This window comes from Chelmon rostratus, chromosome 9 (genome assembly GCF_017976325.1).
Source record: "Chelmon rostratus isolate fCheRos1 chromosome 9, fCheRos1.pri, whole genome shotgun sequence".
Taxonomy (NCBI): domain Eukaryota; kingdom Metazoa; phylum Chordata; class Actinopteri; order Chaetodontiformes; family Chaetodontidae; genus Chelmon; species Chelmon rostratus.
Genome location: NC_055666.1, coordinates 14,682,886 through 14,701,530, shown reverse-complemented (window position 1 = coordinate 14,701,530; position 18,645 = coordinate 14,682,886). Strand labels below are relative to the sequence as shown.

General features: G+C 42.5%; 1 protein-coding gene across 2 annotated transcripts in view; it reads left to right on the top strand.

The window, feature by feature from the left end:
- LOC121611198 (protein diaphanous homolog 1) overlaps window positions 1-18,645 on the top strand; it is a 91,990-nt gene that overhangs the window by 25,150 nt on the left and 48,195 nt on the right. For both annotated transcript variants that reach the window (XM_041943627.1, XM_041943626.1), the window contains 7 exons: window positions 999-1,115; window positions 2,538-2,653; window positions 5,217-5,281; window positions 7,108-7,287; window positions 9,536-10,069; window positions 11,384-11,498; window positions 11,655-11,663. In XM_041943627.1, coding sequence (XP_041799561.1) covers window positions 999-1,115; window positions 2,538-2,653; window positions 5,217-5,281; window positions 7,108-7,287; window positions 9,536-10,069; window positions 11,384-11,498; window positions 11,655-11,663 — 1,136 coding nt within the window. The remainder of the gene's footprint in view (window positions 1-998; window positions 1,116-2,537; window positions 2,654-5,216; window positions 5,282-7,107; window positions 7,288-9,535; window positions 10,070-11,383; window positions 11,499-11,654; window positions 11,664-18,645) is intronic.

Sequence of the window (18,645 nt, the reverse complement as noted above, 5' to 3'; positions counted from 1 at the left end):
TTTTACATTCAAAACCTGTCTTTGCCAATTAGATCCTCCCCGGCATAAGCTACTCTTCTGTAGTGCTGTAAAGAACAGTTAAGCATCCAACCACTGGTGGACCTTGTCATTGCTTTAATGTAACTCTCAATGATATGTTTTTGTCATACAAATAAGACTCAGGCTTCACTTAATTAGGAACAAACAACAATAGAAACTAAGTTTTAGTTTCTATTGTTGTATGTGGACTTGATGGTCCATGCTCTTCGATATCATTGTTAACACATGCATATCTGACCACAAGCATTTCGGACCTGATGTGAGTCCCTTAATAGCTTTATTCTATGTAGATATGGTCAGCCCCCTTGAGCCTCCATGTCTATAATGATTTTGACCTGATTTGTCGAAGATACATATTTAAAGGGAAAGATGCAAAGGATGTTGTTTTATCTTAGACAGTGAACACTGTTTTCAGCTGGTTGTCGTAAAGGGACATCCAGGAGAGACAGGTTTTTGATTAAAAAAAAAAAACTTCCTTTCTGTAACAGTGTACTTTTAGAAATGACTCAAAAGGAATTTCACCAGCTGCTGTAATTCTTCTTGCTACTTTTGACCTGCAGTTATAATTCACAACACCAGGTGTCTCCCAGGGCCACAGTACAGTATAACTGTAGTCTGACTGCAACACTTTGTCTTCTGCCTACACTCATGGTTAACACAAATATGAAGTAACACATCTGGCCAAAGGAATTTCACAAAAATACTTATGTGATAGAACTGATTGTGGTAGTTGTGCAAGACATGTTGAGTTTACATCACACTGTCCTGATACAACAAAGATTATCAGATGGACTACAAGTCTCTGACTTGTGTCACTGTACTTCTGCAGTGTACAAATGGTAGTGTTCAGTTGTCTTCCTTTTGTAAGTAATATATGCAGCAAAGGTTAGTGTAAGACTCTTCGATTTGTGCGAAGCTTTTCAATTCATTGTGTTAATTGTGCCTTAATTTTGGTTCACTGATGTGAGGGAAGTGTTTGACATCCTAGTCAACACTGTGAAGGACTCCAAGGCTGAGAGCCACTTCCTGTCCCTGATGCAGCATCTGCTGCTTATCCGAAATGACTATTTGGCTAGGTAGCTCACAAACATATACACACTCATACACGTTGATACTCTCTCACACATGCCCCTATCCCATTCTTCACATCCTCATGTCAGCCCTTTCCTCCGTTTCCTGTTTGTTTGCCAGAGCACCAGACGGACATAAAATTGTGGTTTATTTTTAATACAATTTGCGGATTATATTATGAGGATGGAAAAGGTAGGTTGGCCCAGACAAGTAGTCCAAGGTTAAGTCTTTTTTACCTCCCCTCTCTTCCTCCCTCTTTCCTGTCCTGCTGTCTCCATCCAGGTGATCCGCTTGAGCACAATGGAGGTGGTCTGTAATAGACTCCACAGTGAGACAGAAAGTGAGGGTGGGAGGGAGAGAGAGCTGTAGAGTGGAGGAAAATACAGCCTGATAATTACAGAGATGAAAAGAGAAGGAAGGTGGAGGGTGAGACAGTAATGAAGAAGAAATTGAGAGTTGAGGTAAATTGCTAGGTAGATGTGGAGAGAATGAGGGAGGGCTGTGCAGGGAATGGAAGGGTTAGCATTTGTGTAGGAATGAATGAAAGAGCACAGGCTGCTTTGGTCCTTTTTCATTCCTGGTCTCATTGTGTTCAGTTTCCAAGTGGCCTTGGAAGTTACTTGAATACACAAATGCACATACTGTGCAGATGGTAGTTTTAATAACTTTATTTAATAACTCAATTTAAAATTTTAAGACTCATGAAGAATGCCAGATTTAAGATGTAGCCAAATGCGTATGTCCAGTTATTTCAGAATGACACTAGATGGCTCTCTCGCTCCACGGATAAATCTGAGCTTCAGGAAAAAAAACAAAAACAACTTCAAGTGTAGTGAAGGAGTGGAATAAGTGTCAGACAAAGGCAGAGTGACTAAGAGAGACAAGGGAGGGAGGGAGACAGAATAAATAAAGTATTGAGTTTGTGACTCTGGCAGCATCTAATGGGGTCAGGGAATAAGACACCTTTAAAATTGAGTGTCTGTGTGAAGCTGGCTTGATCAGACACGCAGCGCTGGACATACACCAACACACTCTCACAAACACAGTTGCACACAATCAATCTTTGTGACAAGCAACTCAAACCGTCATGCTCACAACGACAGCCAGTCTCAGTTGCAGACAAAGTGACAAAGCATGCGTGTTCTCACATTTGTCTGAACAAATGAACTTGGTTGCTCTTTGTCAATTCCATTCTCTGCTCACATAATGTGCCAGAGTTCTTGTGTGTGCGGACTAGAATGGCATTGTAAAGGGCATGTATCTGCTATACTTGTCATTGTGGACACAGCACACAACGTATGTTATGGAAAGTGAAAACTTCTACTTTCCATTCCTTCTCATCGTATCTTCCTCCTGTCTCTCCATTTTTTTCTGTTTCATAATCCATCTCTCTGTAAATCCGTCTCTCCCTCACTCTCTCACTGCAGGCCTCAGTACTACAAGGTGATAGACGAGTGTATCGCTCAGATCGTGCTTCACAGGAATGGAGCGGACCCAGACTTCAAGTGCCGTAACCTCAGCCTCAACATTGAAGGCTTGATAGGTGAGTTGTTAGACCAGAGCACACATATAAATCATCAAGTCTTTCCTTCTCACTCTTTTAGGTGTACGTGATGCCTTCTTACCCATCACTCATAGAATTTAGAACTACATTCATGTACTATTCATGTACTCACAGACATTAAAGACCAAGTCAACACAAAATACACATTTGTCAGAAAAATCAAACACTGTTGAGCAGTAGTGTGTTAGTTGAAACTTTAAACCACATTTCACTTTTGGCCTACCCCACTCCAATCACTGACAGGATTGCTGTGCTGTTGTTGGTGGCATTATACCTATATCGTGTGATTAAACGTTAATTTGGTCAGAGTTCATGTTAAATTTCTATCCTCATCATTGACAAATGTGTAGTGGCCCAGAAATGCCATAGGGTGGCACCAGTGAGGGAGCGTGTATCAGTATGGGCTGAATTGTGCTACAGATTTAACGGTCACAGGTCAGAACTCTATCAAGAGGATAAAGGCTTTATCAAAGTAAGCAATCCCAGAGTCTAATTTCACAATATAGTAGGTGAGATTTCTCTATTCTCTTCCATTGATCCCTGACATACAATGATATATTGGCTAGATGGTAACTTTCAGCCACTTGTGGTGAATTTATCCATATAATACTAGTCAGCAGTGGCCACATGCATGTGTCTGCAAGCATCTCCTATGTTTAAAGGATAGGTTCACAGTTTTTTAAGTCTTTATTAAAGCAATAATCAGGTGCCAATATGAACATCGGAACTGGTTTTGCTTGCTGTGCTTATTCCTCCTTTTCATACAGACCATGAAAAGATCCTTTCCTGTTGTGTTTCCAAGTGGAAGTGAATGGGGCACCAAATCTACATTCTGTGCAAAAATATGTTCCAAAGTTTATCTGAAGCTAAAATGGGGCTTAGGCAGTCTGAGTTAGACAGATCAAGTGAGTTCCTTTCCAAAGTTAGCATCTTTTTAGTGCAGAGTACCCTCTTTGTATTAGTGTGTATTAATATTTTAATGTACTTATGCGTACCTGACTATTTTAAGACAGACTTGAAAAGTACAGTACAAGGGTCACACAGACTTTTCTATGGAGATCAAGAAAGTATTATGATGGTCATGGAACCACGTTATTTCATGACACTATTTAATACACACATGACATGCTGACTTTTGGTGAAATTTTTGGACCTGAGTGACAGCTCTAAATGTTGACAAGGAAACACCTGCTGAAGATAGTAAACCAAACCAGAGCAGAATAGAGGTGCAGGCCATGTCTCAAAAGTTCAATACTCCTTTATGGCAGGTCTCCGTTGCTCACCGCAGGAGGCTCTAATTGCACTGCTTCTAAATGCGTCCTGACACACACACAGGCTGGCTGGCCTCCTTTAAGGCTGCCAGAGTTATTATCGGTGGAAAGCAGCCCAATTCTGCCCTGCATGCATTATTTAGTGTTTTTCTTTGAACTCTGAAATTCAGCACAGTTTTTTCCCCCCACATTCTGGCTCCCTTAGTGCTCTCTATTCGAAGTTTGTCCCATTTAGCCTAGCCACCATGACAGAAGTAACCCTCCTCATTACACAACCAATAACCATGTCATACAGAAATGCGCACAAAATTGTTTATGGCTTGGTATGTTATTGTGAGATTTTTTCATCCAGCAAAAACTTCTGTTTCACATGATAGATTTTTCTCTGGCTTGCTTACAGGTTTATCTAGATATAAGGAATCCTGCATAGTTTCAGCTCATTCTTCGACTTGCCATATTTTCATTTCAACTGAACTGACTCAAACCTTATCTCTTCACAATCTTTGTAATTCACTTTCTATAAGTTCATGTAATGTGTTCATTTTCTATTTCAGTTTTTCACAGCTCTTTTATCTCTGCTATCTGTCTGTTTGATGCTTCTCCTGGGCATCATGATTAGCTGCCTTTGATCCAGTGACTTTGTGGCGTTCATCTTCATGTTAATTAGCTCTTTTATTGCACATGCTCGGCAAGCCCTTGGGCACTGAACCACCTGTAGACCCTGCAATTATTCTGTAAAAGCACCCTGTTGGTTAGCCTGTGTCCTTCTCACCCTGTCCTCTGCCAAGCAGAACCTCTGATAATGGATTACACCCAGAATGTTATATGGTTTTTCTTTTATTTTTGTACAGTCTGTCTGATAGAGGAGGGGTGAATATACGACTTTGAAATGAAGTGGTGTGAGATGTTTTTCACCTAGAGGGAAATTGGTGTGCTCCCACCTGTCTCGCACACATGCAGTCATACAAAGGCATATGTATTGGAGGCTTAAAAGGTAATGATGTGTAGAAGCAGCATGCATCAGATAGCATCCCATTGTAAGGAGATGCCTCCACAGTCGCCTCATGGATCTTGACTTTGGGTAGTGTGATAAGGGAAAATTATGGAGACACATAGCACGCTTGCTCTGTGTGTGAATGTGAATGTGTGCACACAGCATGTGCCAGACTGAAGGGTGCAATATCTCCGTTGTCTGAAACGTCTATGTTATCATCCACCTTTTTTTTCCTCTTTGTCTTTTCCCTTCTTCTGCCCTCTCTGTTTGTCCACAGACAACATGGTGGACCAGACCAAGGTGGAAACTAGCGAGGCCAAGGCAAATGAGCTGGAGAAGAAGGTGAAATACACAAATTTATTCACATTGAAAATCACAAATACACATACACGCTCACAAGAAAAGCCTGCCACACACACAGACATATTTACACATCAACCCAAAAGCAGGCAGGCTATTGCAAAAGAAAACCATACATTGCAAAAGTCTAACATTTTCCCCTCACACACATAACTACATTGGGATCGTAGTGAAATTCTCTCTGATCAGCGTCTGGCTGACATGGGATGACAAATAAGGAAAAAGGTGGAACAGAGGGTGACTAAGAGAATGAGCATACACATGTCTGACAGCCACCCGACAGACAAATACTCTTACAGGCTAGCAAGAAACACAACCAACACCCACACACATGGACACACATTTCACACAAGGGGGTAAATGCCTTGATTGCGGTGTGCTGCTGCCCTGATGTTTCTGTCCCAGTGACAGGGTAATTGCAAAGAGGGAGCTGAAACTAGCCTTCATTCAGGCATGCGTTAAGACACACGCTCTCACTTGGGATCATATCAATTGAATGCATGCACATCCACAGAAGCGCAGATCACATGAACGCACTTGGATTAATTTTCGTTGACCACACACACCATAGTGCTGGTTGTGTATGATAGGGTAATTGCAGGCAGTCTCTGTCAGGAATTAGGGATGAGGCTGTCAGGATGCTGACAGCTAGAGTAACAGATCTGCTGTCGGCAAATTAAACAGCCATGTGTGTCCGTGTGTTCATGGATTCATCTGTTTAAATACTTTTATCCTGTTAGTCAAGTGTCCTAGAAGAAAAATTCTTGAAAATTTTAGAAAATTAGAATTGTGGAAAAATAGAAATGTTTCTCTGTCCCCCTCCCCCTGTTTTGTAATGGGTGTGAAGGTTTTAAAATGGAAGTGAGAAGTGAATTTATAGAGGTGCACTGAAGCATCCTAACTCAATAACTGACACTAATTTGCAGTGTAAATTATACAATGAAACTGAAAGCACTAGACGGCAGGAAATGGCTTCTACAGGTCTTTGAGAGACGGAAACTGCTGCAGCTTCAAGAGCATGGCTAAAAGCTTGTGCAGGCAAACACACTTTGCTCCCATCTGACTTTGGAGAACTCTGGTGTTTTAGTAGCTTGAAGGTTGATATTTATACTTGGTGTTGTTCAAAATCTTTTACTTAAGTCATCTGTTAAATGAAATTGTATGTAAAATTTTTTGCCCTTTGATGACTTCTTGCTCAATCTCAATGCTGCAGTGATCCCCCTTCTGAATTGCAGCAGCAGCATGCCCATCTGTTGTTCATTTTCTAGGGCCTATATCTTACAAGAATGCCACAAAATCCTGAGCAGGAAAGCCTATTTTCTTAGTCAGTTTTTTAGTCTCACATTATGGCTGATGTCAAGCTGCAAGCAAATATTTTGAAATGGTCTTACAGTGATGTGTGACTATTAATATTGAGTATTTTATCAATATTTTTTAAATAACTGTATGTTTGTTGTTTTGTTTTCTTTTTCTTAATATGTTATCAGTATGACATTACTGTATGCACGGGTCATTTTATGGGCCTCCTATCCAGGGGAAGAGACTTGTTTAGCAGGTGGATGCTGCACATGATTAGCTGTATATTCATTACCCAAACTTATCTGGAACACCGCCAGCAGTGGCACAGTATTTGTGCATGCCTGGTACTAATAAGACCCGAGAAAACACATGTACTTCCATGAGGATCACACCTTTTGAAATTTACCACTAAACAAAAATTGTACCAGAAAGTCACCAAAAAGTCTAACCCTTTCTAGGATACTGTAACTGAGTCTGTCCCTGTCTGTAACCCTTTCCATGTGCATTAGCTGGATGCAGAGTTGACAGCACGCCACGAGTTGCAGGTGGAGCTGAAGAAACTGGAAGGTGACTATGAGCATAAGCTGCAGGACCTGAGCCAAGAGAAGGAACGTCTGGCCTCATCAAAGCTGGAGCAAGAGAAGGAGAACAAGGGACTACAACAACAACTAAGCACTCTGCAACAGCAGGTACACACAAACACACACACATTCACCTGTCCATGTGGGGCTCGATGCCGTATGTCAGTTTTTCTTTTTTACTGTGGAGTATTGAGCCAGTGCACATGTAGTTTACATGTGACACATTCTCTGTAAGTTTTTCATGATGTGAATTAATCTTAAAGTAAATACCTGAATTCACTAAATTAAAAGTGAGTTGAACACTTTATGACACTTCCAGAAGTCTTTGTGGGTAGCTGACCATCAAACATACAGGATTTTGATCATGGCTTCATGCCATTGTCAGTATAAAAGAACCACAACATTGGGACAGAATCACTGAATTTTGAGACAGATAATTGAATGTCTTGTTTAATGATCTGGAAGCACATACACACAAAAAAGAAACTTCTGCTAAAGCTCCAAGAAGTAAAATATTTCAAGTCTTAGAGAAATGCAATACTGTACAACTCTAAGCACCAAAAAGTTGTCCAACATCTATGCACACCCACACAAACACAGAAACCCCCTGGCCTTAAATGATTAAGCCAACTGCTAGCATGGCATGAAAAGAAGAAAAAAAAACTAAAAGGATATTGTGAGAAGAAGCCAAATCCTTTAGAGATTAAGAAACTCAATAAAAACATGGAAAGTTGTGGAATGTGAGTATAAAGAGTGATGAAAGGGGGAAGAAAGAAGAAGAAATGGAAAGGATGGAGATGGGACAAACAGATTTTTTTAAGGCCAAGATACACATGCAGGGTGTTCTCTGTGTGTGTGTGTGTGTGTGTCCGTGTGTCCGTGTGTGTGTGTGTGTGTGTGTGTGTGTGTGTGTCTGTGTGTCTGTGTGTGTCTGTGTCTGTGTCTGTGTCTGTGTGTGTGTGTGTGTCTGTGTGTGTGTGTGCGTGTGCGTGCACACTTATACAGTAAGGAGCCAAAGATGAGGATTGTTTAGCTGTCAGTGTCCTGCTGCCACACCAGCTGGACTCTGCCTCACAGTGACACCCAAACTCACAAACACACCAAGTGACCCAGAACAGTCTGCCTCTGTGCATGTGTGCTCTAACCACATGAAGATGTTGCTGTGTGTGTGTGTGTGTGTGTGTGTGTGTGTGTGTGTGTGTGTGTGTGTGTGTGTGTGTGTGTGTGTGTCTGTGTGTGTGTCTGTGTGTGTCTGTGTGTGTCTGTGTGTGTGTGTGTGTGTGTGTGTGTGTGTGTGTCTCTGTAAGAGAACTACACAGCTTCCAAAATGAGCCTCATCCAAACTGGCTGTTGCCAGCAGAGTCATCTTCTCACCACACAAAAGCCCAAACACACACACACACACACACACACACACACACACACACACACACACACACATGCATATGCACACACAGTTGTCCAATGCATCAACAGCATCACCAGCCAGGCATCTAACAAGCTTCTCATGCTAAGATGGCTCACTTTCTCTGTGTTTGAGGCACTGCCCATCGAAGATTTCATCACATGTAGAGATCTCTCACTGTCCCTCCGTGTGATGCTGTGCCCAACTCTTCATCTGCTGCCTCACTAAGAAAGCTTGCCTCAGAGGCCCTTTATGTCTGTTACTGCCTTTTTTCAAAGTCAGAGGAGGAAACAACACAAACAATTTGTTACACTACATACAGACACTCTTTCACACACATATGTGCACTGTTTACAATTTATACACCTACAGTCAGAACAGATACAGGAAATAAATGTCTCTATATTTGTATGCTTTAAATCACATGTAGTGTATTCCCATTCAAGCCCTTGTCTTCTCTCATATGCCAGTATTAACTGGCTAACTTTATTGACTAGAACGCTTTCTCAAGAATTGGCATCTCACTGATGTAAATACTGAAATTTAGCATTTCATTGTTGAAATAAAAAAATGACTTCACCCTCACTTCTAATTTAGAAGTTTGTCTTTAAAACGTTTTCTTTTGAATTCCGCTGTGGACTTAATTCCCCCTGCTATGTTTCTTCGCTGTGCCTCACACTCCATTCTCTCCCCATCTCTCCCAAAACTCAGTCCTGCCCAGGCTTTAATCCCTTTCTATGTCAGCCTTTTCCTCTTTTGTTCTGCCTTTTGTCTCATATCTAATCACTTTGTTGGCATGGCTATTCATGGAAATGGTGTCAATTGGAAAATCCATAAAAAATGAGTGCTCATCTGAGAAATATACAGCAAAAAATCAAAAAAGTGAAGATATATCTGTTATTAGCTTAATCAATATTTATAATAACACACTGTAACCTTACTTCTCTGCAGATTGAAAAGCTGTCTAAAGATCTGGAAGAAGCCAAGACTAAGGTTGTCACAGTTACTGTTCCTGTGCCAACACCCGGCTTGTCCCCTCCACCACCTGCTCCTCCCATCCCTGGCCAAAATGCAGGTATGCCGCCTCCACCTCCACCTCCACCTCCACCCCCACCCCCACCAGGCCATGCAAGCATGGGTGTTCCCCCAGCCCCTCCTCCTTTACCAGGTCATGCTGGTATTCCCCCTCCCCCTCCACCACCTCCTTTACCAGGTATGCCAGGTCCTCCACCCCCTCCACCCCTACCTGGCATGCCAGGACCACCACCTCCTCCACCCTTACCTGGGATGGGACCTCCACCACCACCACCACTGCCTGGTTTTCCTGGCATCCCTCCTCCACCGCCAGGTCCGGGCATACCTCCACCCCCACCATTTGGCATGGGGGGCTGGGGTGCCCCTGCCCCGCCTTCACTACCTTATGGGCTCCAGCCTAAGAAAGAATACAAGCCTGAGGTCCAGCTGAAGAGAGCCAACTGGAGAAAGGTCAGTTCAAGATAGATGGTTCAGTATATTATCAATCTTCAAAGAGTGGGTTGTGTTCTGAATAATACAAATATAATTTAAAGTGTGTATTTGTTTTATTGTGCTAAGTTTTACGATGTATACTGTTGCACTGTATGTACTGGGTTCAGCAGTGTGAGAGAAATGTGAGATGGAGCTTTAAGAGTGAGATTCTGACCTAAAGTGACTTGCGTGCATACGTGTATCTCATGACTATTTGCTTCATGTTCTTCTCCTCCCTCTCATCTGTGATGGTTAAAACATCAAAACGGCCCTCTGTCTTTCTTTAGCCTAAAGCTACTGTTTAATGGCTTCAGCAGACTTCATCAGCATTTAACTTCTCTCTCTCTCTCTTTCTCTCTCTCTCTCTCTCTCTCTATCTCTCTCGTTTGGGCTGGTGAGAGTGTTTGACGAGGATGTCACAGAAATTGCTTTTTAATAAGCCTTCTTCTTTTAACTGCGCCACTGAAAGATAATTAAATTGCTGCTAGAAAGGACAGTATTCTTTTGTAATTTAAATTAACTTTTTTTCTGGCTTGGTCTCATCCTCCTTTTTGCGTGCTCTCTTGCTTTCTTTCTTGCTCCTTCAGCTCATCCCCATATCACATTTCCTTTCCCTGCTCTCTGTCTTTTCCGTCCTACGCCCCCACCCCTGAGGCTTTGTCCATAATGAAAGGACTGATATCTGTAAACTTACCACCACTGCTTTCTCACTCACTCTCTCTGTGTTTCACTTTCTCTCTCTTTCTCTTTCCCTTTGATGAGAACACTTGGAAAGTGAAAGAAAAACATACAAAGTTAATAGTGACCAGAATAGAGAGAGTGCATCACTAAGACAAAGAGAGGAATACAAGAAGAGCTCCTGGGTAAGGGTGAATAACGAAAGAATAAGGGAAAGAAAAAAGTGGAACCCTCTATATTTTTTAGCCTTGCTGTGTGTGAATCTCAAGACCCTTTTTGGTAGAGACAGTATGTGAAGATTAGAGAAAATGACGACTTAATTCCTTCTTTCCCTTTCCTCTTTGTCCTTCCCTCCTTCCTACACTACTACCCTTTTCCCTCCCTCTACTATCATTCCCAGGCCTCCTCCTTTTACCGCCCTGCTGTTTCTTTTTATTTTGCAGACTTCTCTGCTCATCTCATTGTTTGCCAGGTGCACAGATGACCATTTTTGGAAAATTGAGTCAATTTGATGATCGGGTTCTAACACATGCAATACATCTCTCTATTCTTCTTTATGTCTCCCTCTGTCTCCCTCTTTCTCCCTCCATACGCACTGGTATTTCTTTTTCTTAGCTTGGACCTGAGGACCTCTCTGAGAACAGTTTCTGGACCAAGGCAAACGAGAAGCAATTTGAAAACAATGAGCTCTTTGCCAAACTCACCTTGGCCTTCTCTTCGCAGACAAAGAGTGAGTGTGTGTCTTGTGTGTTTTTACACCTGCTGCTATCATGTTGCATTTCACAGTAATGAGCAATGTCTTTCTCTGTTTCTCACCTCTGCCGCATCCCTCCCATCTCTCCCTGACTCCATGTCTATTTCAATTCTCCTGCTCTTCTTCCATCAGCCACTAAAGGTAAGAATATCACGCACACATTTCCATTTAGTTCTTTTTTCTCACATCTTCTCCAGCCTTTCTCACCCTTCCCTTCCTCTGCGTGGAGGACACACTGCACATTTACATTATTCAGCAACTCTGTGTCAAAACAGCATCTCACACAAGTTCATGAATAAACCACCCACACCTGTGTTCGCGCACGCGTGTGTGTTCATCTTCTCAATGCGCCATGACTTGTTGTGCAGAGAGTGCTCACTACCGGGTGAGATGAATTGGGACTTGGGGAGAGAGGGAGAGATGGACAAAGGTAGTAGGGTAGAGGGAGGGATAAGGAGAAGGTCACTGATGTCCTTTGACTAGCCACCTGCTGTCCTGGCATATAGCGCTGACACCCGGGCCTACGCTCACACACTCACACCTGTCCACTCCTATCACCTTGTCCCAGTGTCACTGAGCCTTCTGCTCTAACTCCTCCATATTCATTCCATAACCAGGACACCAGAAAATCACAGACAGACAGTGTGTGTGTGTGTGTGGTTGTGTATATAATTCCATCTGACCTTCAGATTCAGTCTCAGTACACACACACACAGACACACTGCTCATGTCATATACATAAACAAAAGTGCACATGCACACATGGCTGATGCTAGCTGTTTATGTCAGTAAAATGTCAGTGTTGGCAGCTGTCCCATCTGCATTCACCTGTATGGCAAGTCCTAATGTCCGCCTGTCACTCCTTGATTTGACCCCCCCCACGTACACACCCTCTTGGCCTGTGCACCCACGCCTCCACTTTTTATTGGCTGAGACAGCCGCCTGTTCTGGTTGATGTCTAATAACCTTTTCTGAGTGCTGACTATAAAGACACCATGGCCTTTTCATAGCCCCACACCTGTCTGTATGTCTGCCTGTGTGGGTGTACTGTATCTCTCTCTCTCTCTCTCTCTCTCTCTCTCTCTCTCTCTCTCTCTCTCTCTCTCTCTCTCTCTCTCTCTCTCTCTCTCGTGTGTGTGTTTATTATTGTTTTATTGTCTTGTTGATATCCTGTGCGTGTTTTGAATCTGTTGAAGTTTGATAGTTAGAATAAAACACTCTTTGAAAGAGAATTGGGATTTCATTGACCTCTTTGTGTGGTGTAATCCACACCATATCTGGTTATGCAGATTGACCCTTCACCCCTCATCCTTCCTTCTCTTCCTTAAACACACCGCTCAAGGCCTAATACATTCTTCCTGACCTCCCTATCCATCTCCTTATACCTCACCTCTGGGAGCCCAGTTTCACTCCTCCTCATCCTCCTGTTCCTCCTCCTCTTGTGGCTCCCATTCCTCGTTACCCAGCGAAAGCAGGCTGACACCACATCGAGCCACCGCTGACCCTTCCTGACCCGTCTTCTTCCTCTCCATCAGCTGCCCAGCAGCGCAGCTGGGTTTGCACGCACGCACACACACACCCACACAGAAAACAGACGTGCGGGGGGGTAATGTGCTCGGGGCAGGGTCAGGGGTGACCTCTGAGGCTCGGTGGAAGAGCAGAGAGCTGATGGTGGAAGACACGCCCTCTGGCTGTACATGGCTGTATCTTTTGCTCTTTATCTATGTAGTTATTTCTATTTTCAGTCTGTATATCCCTAGCTATGCATGTATCCCTGTCTGTTCTTTCTTTCCCTCATCGAAAGCAGGGTCAAGTTCAGTAGTTCAGCTCAGGCCAGTTATCCATCTTGCCTCTGTTCTGTCCAGCTGCTGCGCAAGTCAGAATTTCAGTAAACACATCTTGGAAAAATCCTTGACAAATTGCAGAGGTTATAATTAAAGCCTGTATTGTTTGTAATAATTGGAAGTGATGCTACTTTTGTTATGTTAAGATGGATTTTGCCCCAACAGGAGCAGATCTTATGAAATCCTACTCAAAGGAGGGTCCCTCATAACCCCTAAGCTGCAGTCCAACACTGAGCATTAGCTTTCTGCAGTTTGTTATTGTCCTTGTAATGAATCTATTAGTATCTGTAGCAGATCTATCATACAGCATGTTTCTTAAATTGTGCAGTGTTGGTTTCATGTTTCTTTTCAATGTAGTAATGCACCTTATCTCTTTTAACTGCGGTTAACTGCCCACACACAGACATTTTCCCCTTCTGTCTGATAAAATTGTATTTCAGCATTGAGCCTACTTGGCTACATTTTTTCAACAGTGGTTCTGAGGTGATGCAAGAACATACATGTTCAGACTACTACTGGAGAAAAGTTCCACCTGACTTGATTTATTCCAGTCTTGCTTTCTTTACCTCAAGACTTTTCACCTCTCTCAAACTACTTAACTTGCCTTGCGAACAGCCATTGCAGCCAAGGTCACCATTAGTAGTACTGTGCTGCTGAACATCTTATTCACCAGGATGGACATGCAAAACTAAGCTGTCAGCATAGAAATGAGAAATAATCATTTCATAGTCAGTCAATAAATTGAGCAAGGCCTTATTGAGTATGCAAACTGTCAAGGTTTTCAGAAGGCGCACCAGCTCTGTGAGCTGTTTGGCCATAATCTTTCAGACTTGCTTGTAGTCTACCTGCTGGCTTCATCGCTCTGTCATTGTCAGTATCCATTTCTGTGAAGTTCATAGACCGTATCTTCCTCATTGACACATGGAGGTTTAAATGACATTTTAAGTGGTGTACATCTTTGTTTTACCCTAAGCACCACCTTTTTGAAAGAAAATATGTGATGGTTCTTAAAAAGACTGTGCTGCATTTTGCATTTTATGTTACTGATCTTTTGAATGTGACTGAACTAATGCCCAGTCTGATAAAATAGCAAGCTGCTACGCTGTACGACTGTAGTAAAGCCTGATATGATAGAAAGTAATATTTTAAACTCCATCCAGAGTATTCACAAGACTTTATTAGAATGTAAAAGCCAGATTCTACTGCAATGTTTGTAGTGGAGACATGATGCTATTAACTGCCATCTTCTTTCTGTCTATATTCCTGTCCGACGTGGAAAAGACAGCTATTATTTTTCCCCATTGTTGTGCTTTGCGAGTGTAAGGATTTATAATCCAAGACCTGATATTGCTATTTGCATGTGTAAACAGTTGTTTAGATGAGCAATATGTGTTACTGTAAAGCGGTTAGTGTAGTGTATAAGGTTTCAGGCGCCAAGCTTATCCCCACATTCTCCCTAAAGCTAGTGGTTCTCATATCCTCTTTGAAGTGAACCACTTTGAAGTACTTGTGTCTGTTTTCTACTTTTGAGTGTTTGTTTTCTTCTATCTTTCTTATAATTTTACATTCTTATAATAATAATAATAACAATAGAAATAATAGCAAGTGAACAGAATTCAAAAGGAAGTCGTTATTATGTATACTTAACCAATTTTGAGGACAGTGACAAGGCTAGATTTGGTACACTGTTCATCTAATATGGGTATATATATCCCGAACTGTCCTTTTTTTCACTTTTTCATCTGTGTGATAGCAGGTGCCTTTTGAAGTCGGCACCTCAGATAGCCCAATTAGCAAAAGAATGAGAGGGAGAGCGAGAGATGGAGAACGGAGGAGGAGGAGGAGGTGGGTGAAAAAAAAGAGGGAAAGGCTGGGCTAGGGGGAGCGGTGGTGATTAATTTGATTCGGGAGAGAAAAGGAGAGAAAAGGGCCAGGAGCATATATGATTATTAATCCTCATAATGTGAGGATCATTTTCATATCCCAATTCTCCAGCCTTTACACCCTTCCCTCTTCTGTGTCTCTGTCTCTATTGCTGTGTTTCTCTGGTCTGTTGTAGTACAACGACCTCATTTCTCTTTTTTGGTTGGAGAATAAACCCCCCACCCTACTCCACCCTACCCCACCACCCTACAGGAGTTATGCTGTGATGCCCTCCACAGTATATCACATAACACAGCTACATAAGCAACAACACTTTCCTGTTTCATATTTGCTCCCTATAAAATACAGACAAGTTTATTGCAGATGAATGCATGTTTGTCAGTGAAGGGGTGTCTGTATGCTGGTGTATGTGCTCCTCGCAGTGAGTGGGTGGGTGAGCTCAGCCACATTTACAAACCAATTATAATAAGCCTTTTGATCTCCCTGTGTTCTGAAGAAATCAATTTCCTTCTCTGTAGGTGTGTGTGTGTGTGTGTGTGTGTGTGTGTGTGTGAGTGTGAGTGTGAGTTTCCTCTTATGTCTGTTCCATTCACTTTTCACCTTAATGAGCCACCAATAAGCAAGAAAGTGCCATGTGTGTGTTTGCCTGCTTGCCATGGGCCTCTCTCGGGTTGTAGACCAATCAGTTAAAGGGATGAGATATGTAATTAATTAGCAATAGAAGGCCAAGAGGCATGAGGAATTATGATGCAGTGTTGTTGATCAGGTCATTACATCTTCTGCTAAACAGAGTTCACAACATTTGGTGACTTGTTTTTTGTGCAGTGGCTTAAGGTAGTTGTCAGTCAAAGAAACATTTCCATGCTAATTAAATACCTTCAGCAAACACAGTTTGAAGTGCATTTTTTTGTCTGGTTTTGACAGTATAGCAGACTGATTGCAGAAGCGTTGACAAAAATGTCAGCTGTGTGATACATTGTCAGTGTTGTTTACCCTTTGGTTGTTCGTAAGGCACAGTCCATAGACAATACATCATGTTAAAAAATAATGTGGTTTAGTGTCTCTTCTGATTTTATACCTGTTGGCCAGGCAGTCACTGCTGCAGATTTGACAGGCCTGATAAATAACTTACAAGTTTTTGTTGAAAATGACCACAGGTGAGAAAGGGGAAGACCCTGCTTTTAACTTCAGTCGGCAGAGCCATCCGCTCTTACCTCCCTCCGTCTCCTCCTCTTCCATCCCAGTTTCATAATCCCCCACCCCCCACAACCCACTTTTAGTAGATGTTTGTTTTTCCACTGTTGGATCCCCTCTAGGTCACAGCCAAGAAACATTTGTGAGTTGTGTGTGTTTGTGTGTACATTTGTGTGTATGATTGCGTATAATTAGGGAGAGTTTTAGATAACAGTTTATGGGGTGTGTAGATGCAGCGCTTCAGCCTCCTGAGACTCTTTAAAATATGTACTAATAAAGCACTTAGATGACTAAATGAGGAATGGGCACAGTGTATTAAGCCATATCAGTGTTTGTGCGTGATTGTGCTAAATTAGTATTGGCTTTGAAAAGCTTGTGTGTGTAATGTGCTTTAAGTTCGCTGTGAATGTGTGTGTGTGTGTGTGTGTCTCTGTGTGTATGTTTGTACTTGTGTTGCCCACAGTGGTAGGCCTTGTTAATAAATCATGCAGTGTTCAGGCTGGGGCTGCAGAAAGAGAAGCAGGTTAATGCAAAGGTCACTAATGCTGTAGAAAGAGCTAGGAAAAATATCGCACTATTCTTTCCTTCTATTCTATTCTCCACTTATATCTGTAATTCCTGTTTTCTCTTCCCACCCTTTTGCCAACAAAAAATGACCACATGGTCAGATGACTATGGGTCAGTGTACAATGGTGTCTCTGAGACACATAAATCTGAACAGCACCTATAGCCCACATATAGACTAGCTTTTCAATGTGTAGGTATAACCTGTGAATGAAAAGATTTGATGTTTATAGGTTATGTTTGGTGTGTGTTTATGTGTACCAGTGCTTAAGTTTAAATCCTAACTACACCTCTTAAGCCTTCAACAGTAGCGGTGCATTAGTTTGGCTTTGCTCACTCTCTAAGCCTTGATGCATATTCTCAGTGCGGCAATAGCAAGCGTTCCCTCATTCACCATCTCTTTATGGTTGAGGAACAGCCGCAAAACGCCGCTCATTCATCAGGCCTTATCAGGTTCAAACACATCTGTGTGTGCTCGCACTGGCTCTTACTGCCAACTGCAACAGCTCACTCACATGCACAAGCAGAAGCATACACTGATCCATACACATGTGTGTGCACTCACACACACACTCACACATGCTTTTGTCCCACTCATTCTCTTCACTCCCTCGTTATATCTCTGTTCTCTGTTTTACATTCAAATGAGCTGAGTGTACTCATGCCGGAGCATTACTGCTGTGTGTGCCTAATCTCCTTGCTGCCTTTTCTCTTTCCTGGAGATTATCCTGTTTTTAAACGGAATAGGCCTTCTTCTCCGCTTCACTCGGCTCCTCTCCCAGCCAGCCAGCCAGTTGGTCGGCCAGCCAGCCAGCCAGCGTTCCAATCTCTCATCCCAACACCATTACCATTTAAATGTTCCCAGTGATATGACAGCTGAGCAGGGACTGAGAGACCCTTTGTGAGTGTGTATGTGCTTGTGAGTATGTTTGTAGTGTGTGTGTGTGTGTGTGTGTGTGTGTGTTTGAGGGATTGATTGATAAGCTCAAAAGCTTGTTACAGATGCTAAGTATCTCCAGTGTTCGTGATTCTGTCTCTTTTCACCCAGGCTGGGGGGGGTGAATTTTGATGGAAGGATGTGAGAATGAAGGGATATATGTATGCACACCTACATTCCTCCCACCACTCTTCTTTCCTGTTTTGCTCCACTTGGTCACAGGAGCATATTCTTTTTTCCTCCCCCTCTGTTTTTCTTATATATGTATGCTTTGTGTGTCTATGTGTGTGTACTTGCTTGTGTGTGCATGCGTCAGTGTTTGTGAAGGTAGAGGAGCTTTAATTTTGGGATTGACAGGTCGAGGAGGGGGGGGGGGGAGTCATACTGACGCTGTATCTATGATTAGAAAGCATGTTAATCATGAAAGAGGGATAGATAAAGAGCAGAGAAGAAAGAGTCAAAGTGCAGAGTGACTGTGGCTGACTGCTCTGCCACGCAGCAGCGACTCCCTCTCTGTTTATTTTTTTTGCAATATTAGCTACCTATCCCTGAGGGCAGTAACACACACACACACACACACACACACACACACACACTTACATAGACACACGCAGGAGACTTGGCCCACTTTGATGTCACTGATAACATACCTAAAAAAAAAATGGAGCGGTAAAGAGCAACAACTTCAAAGATGGAGTTG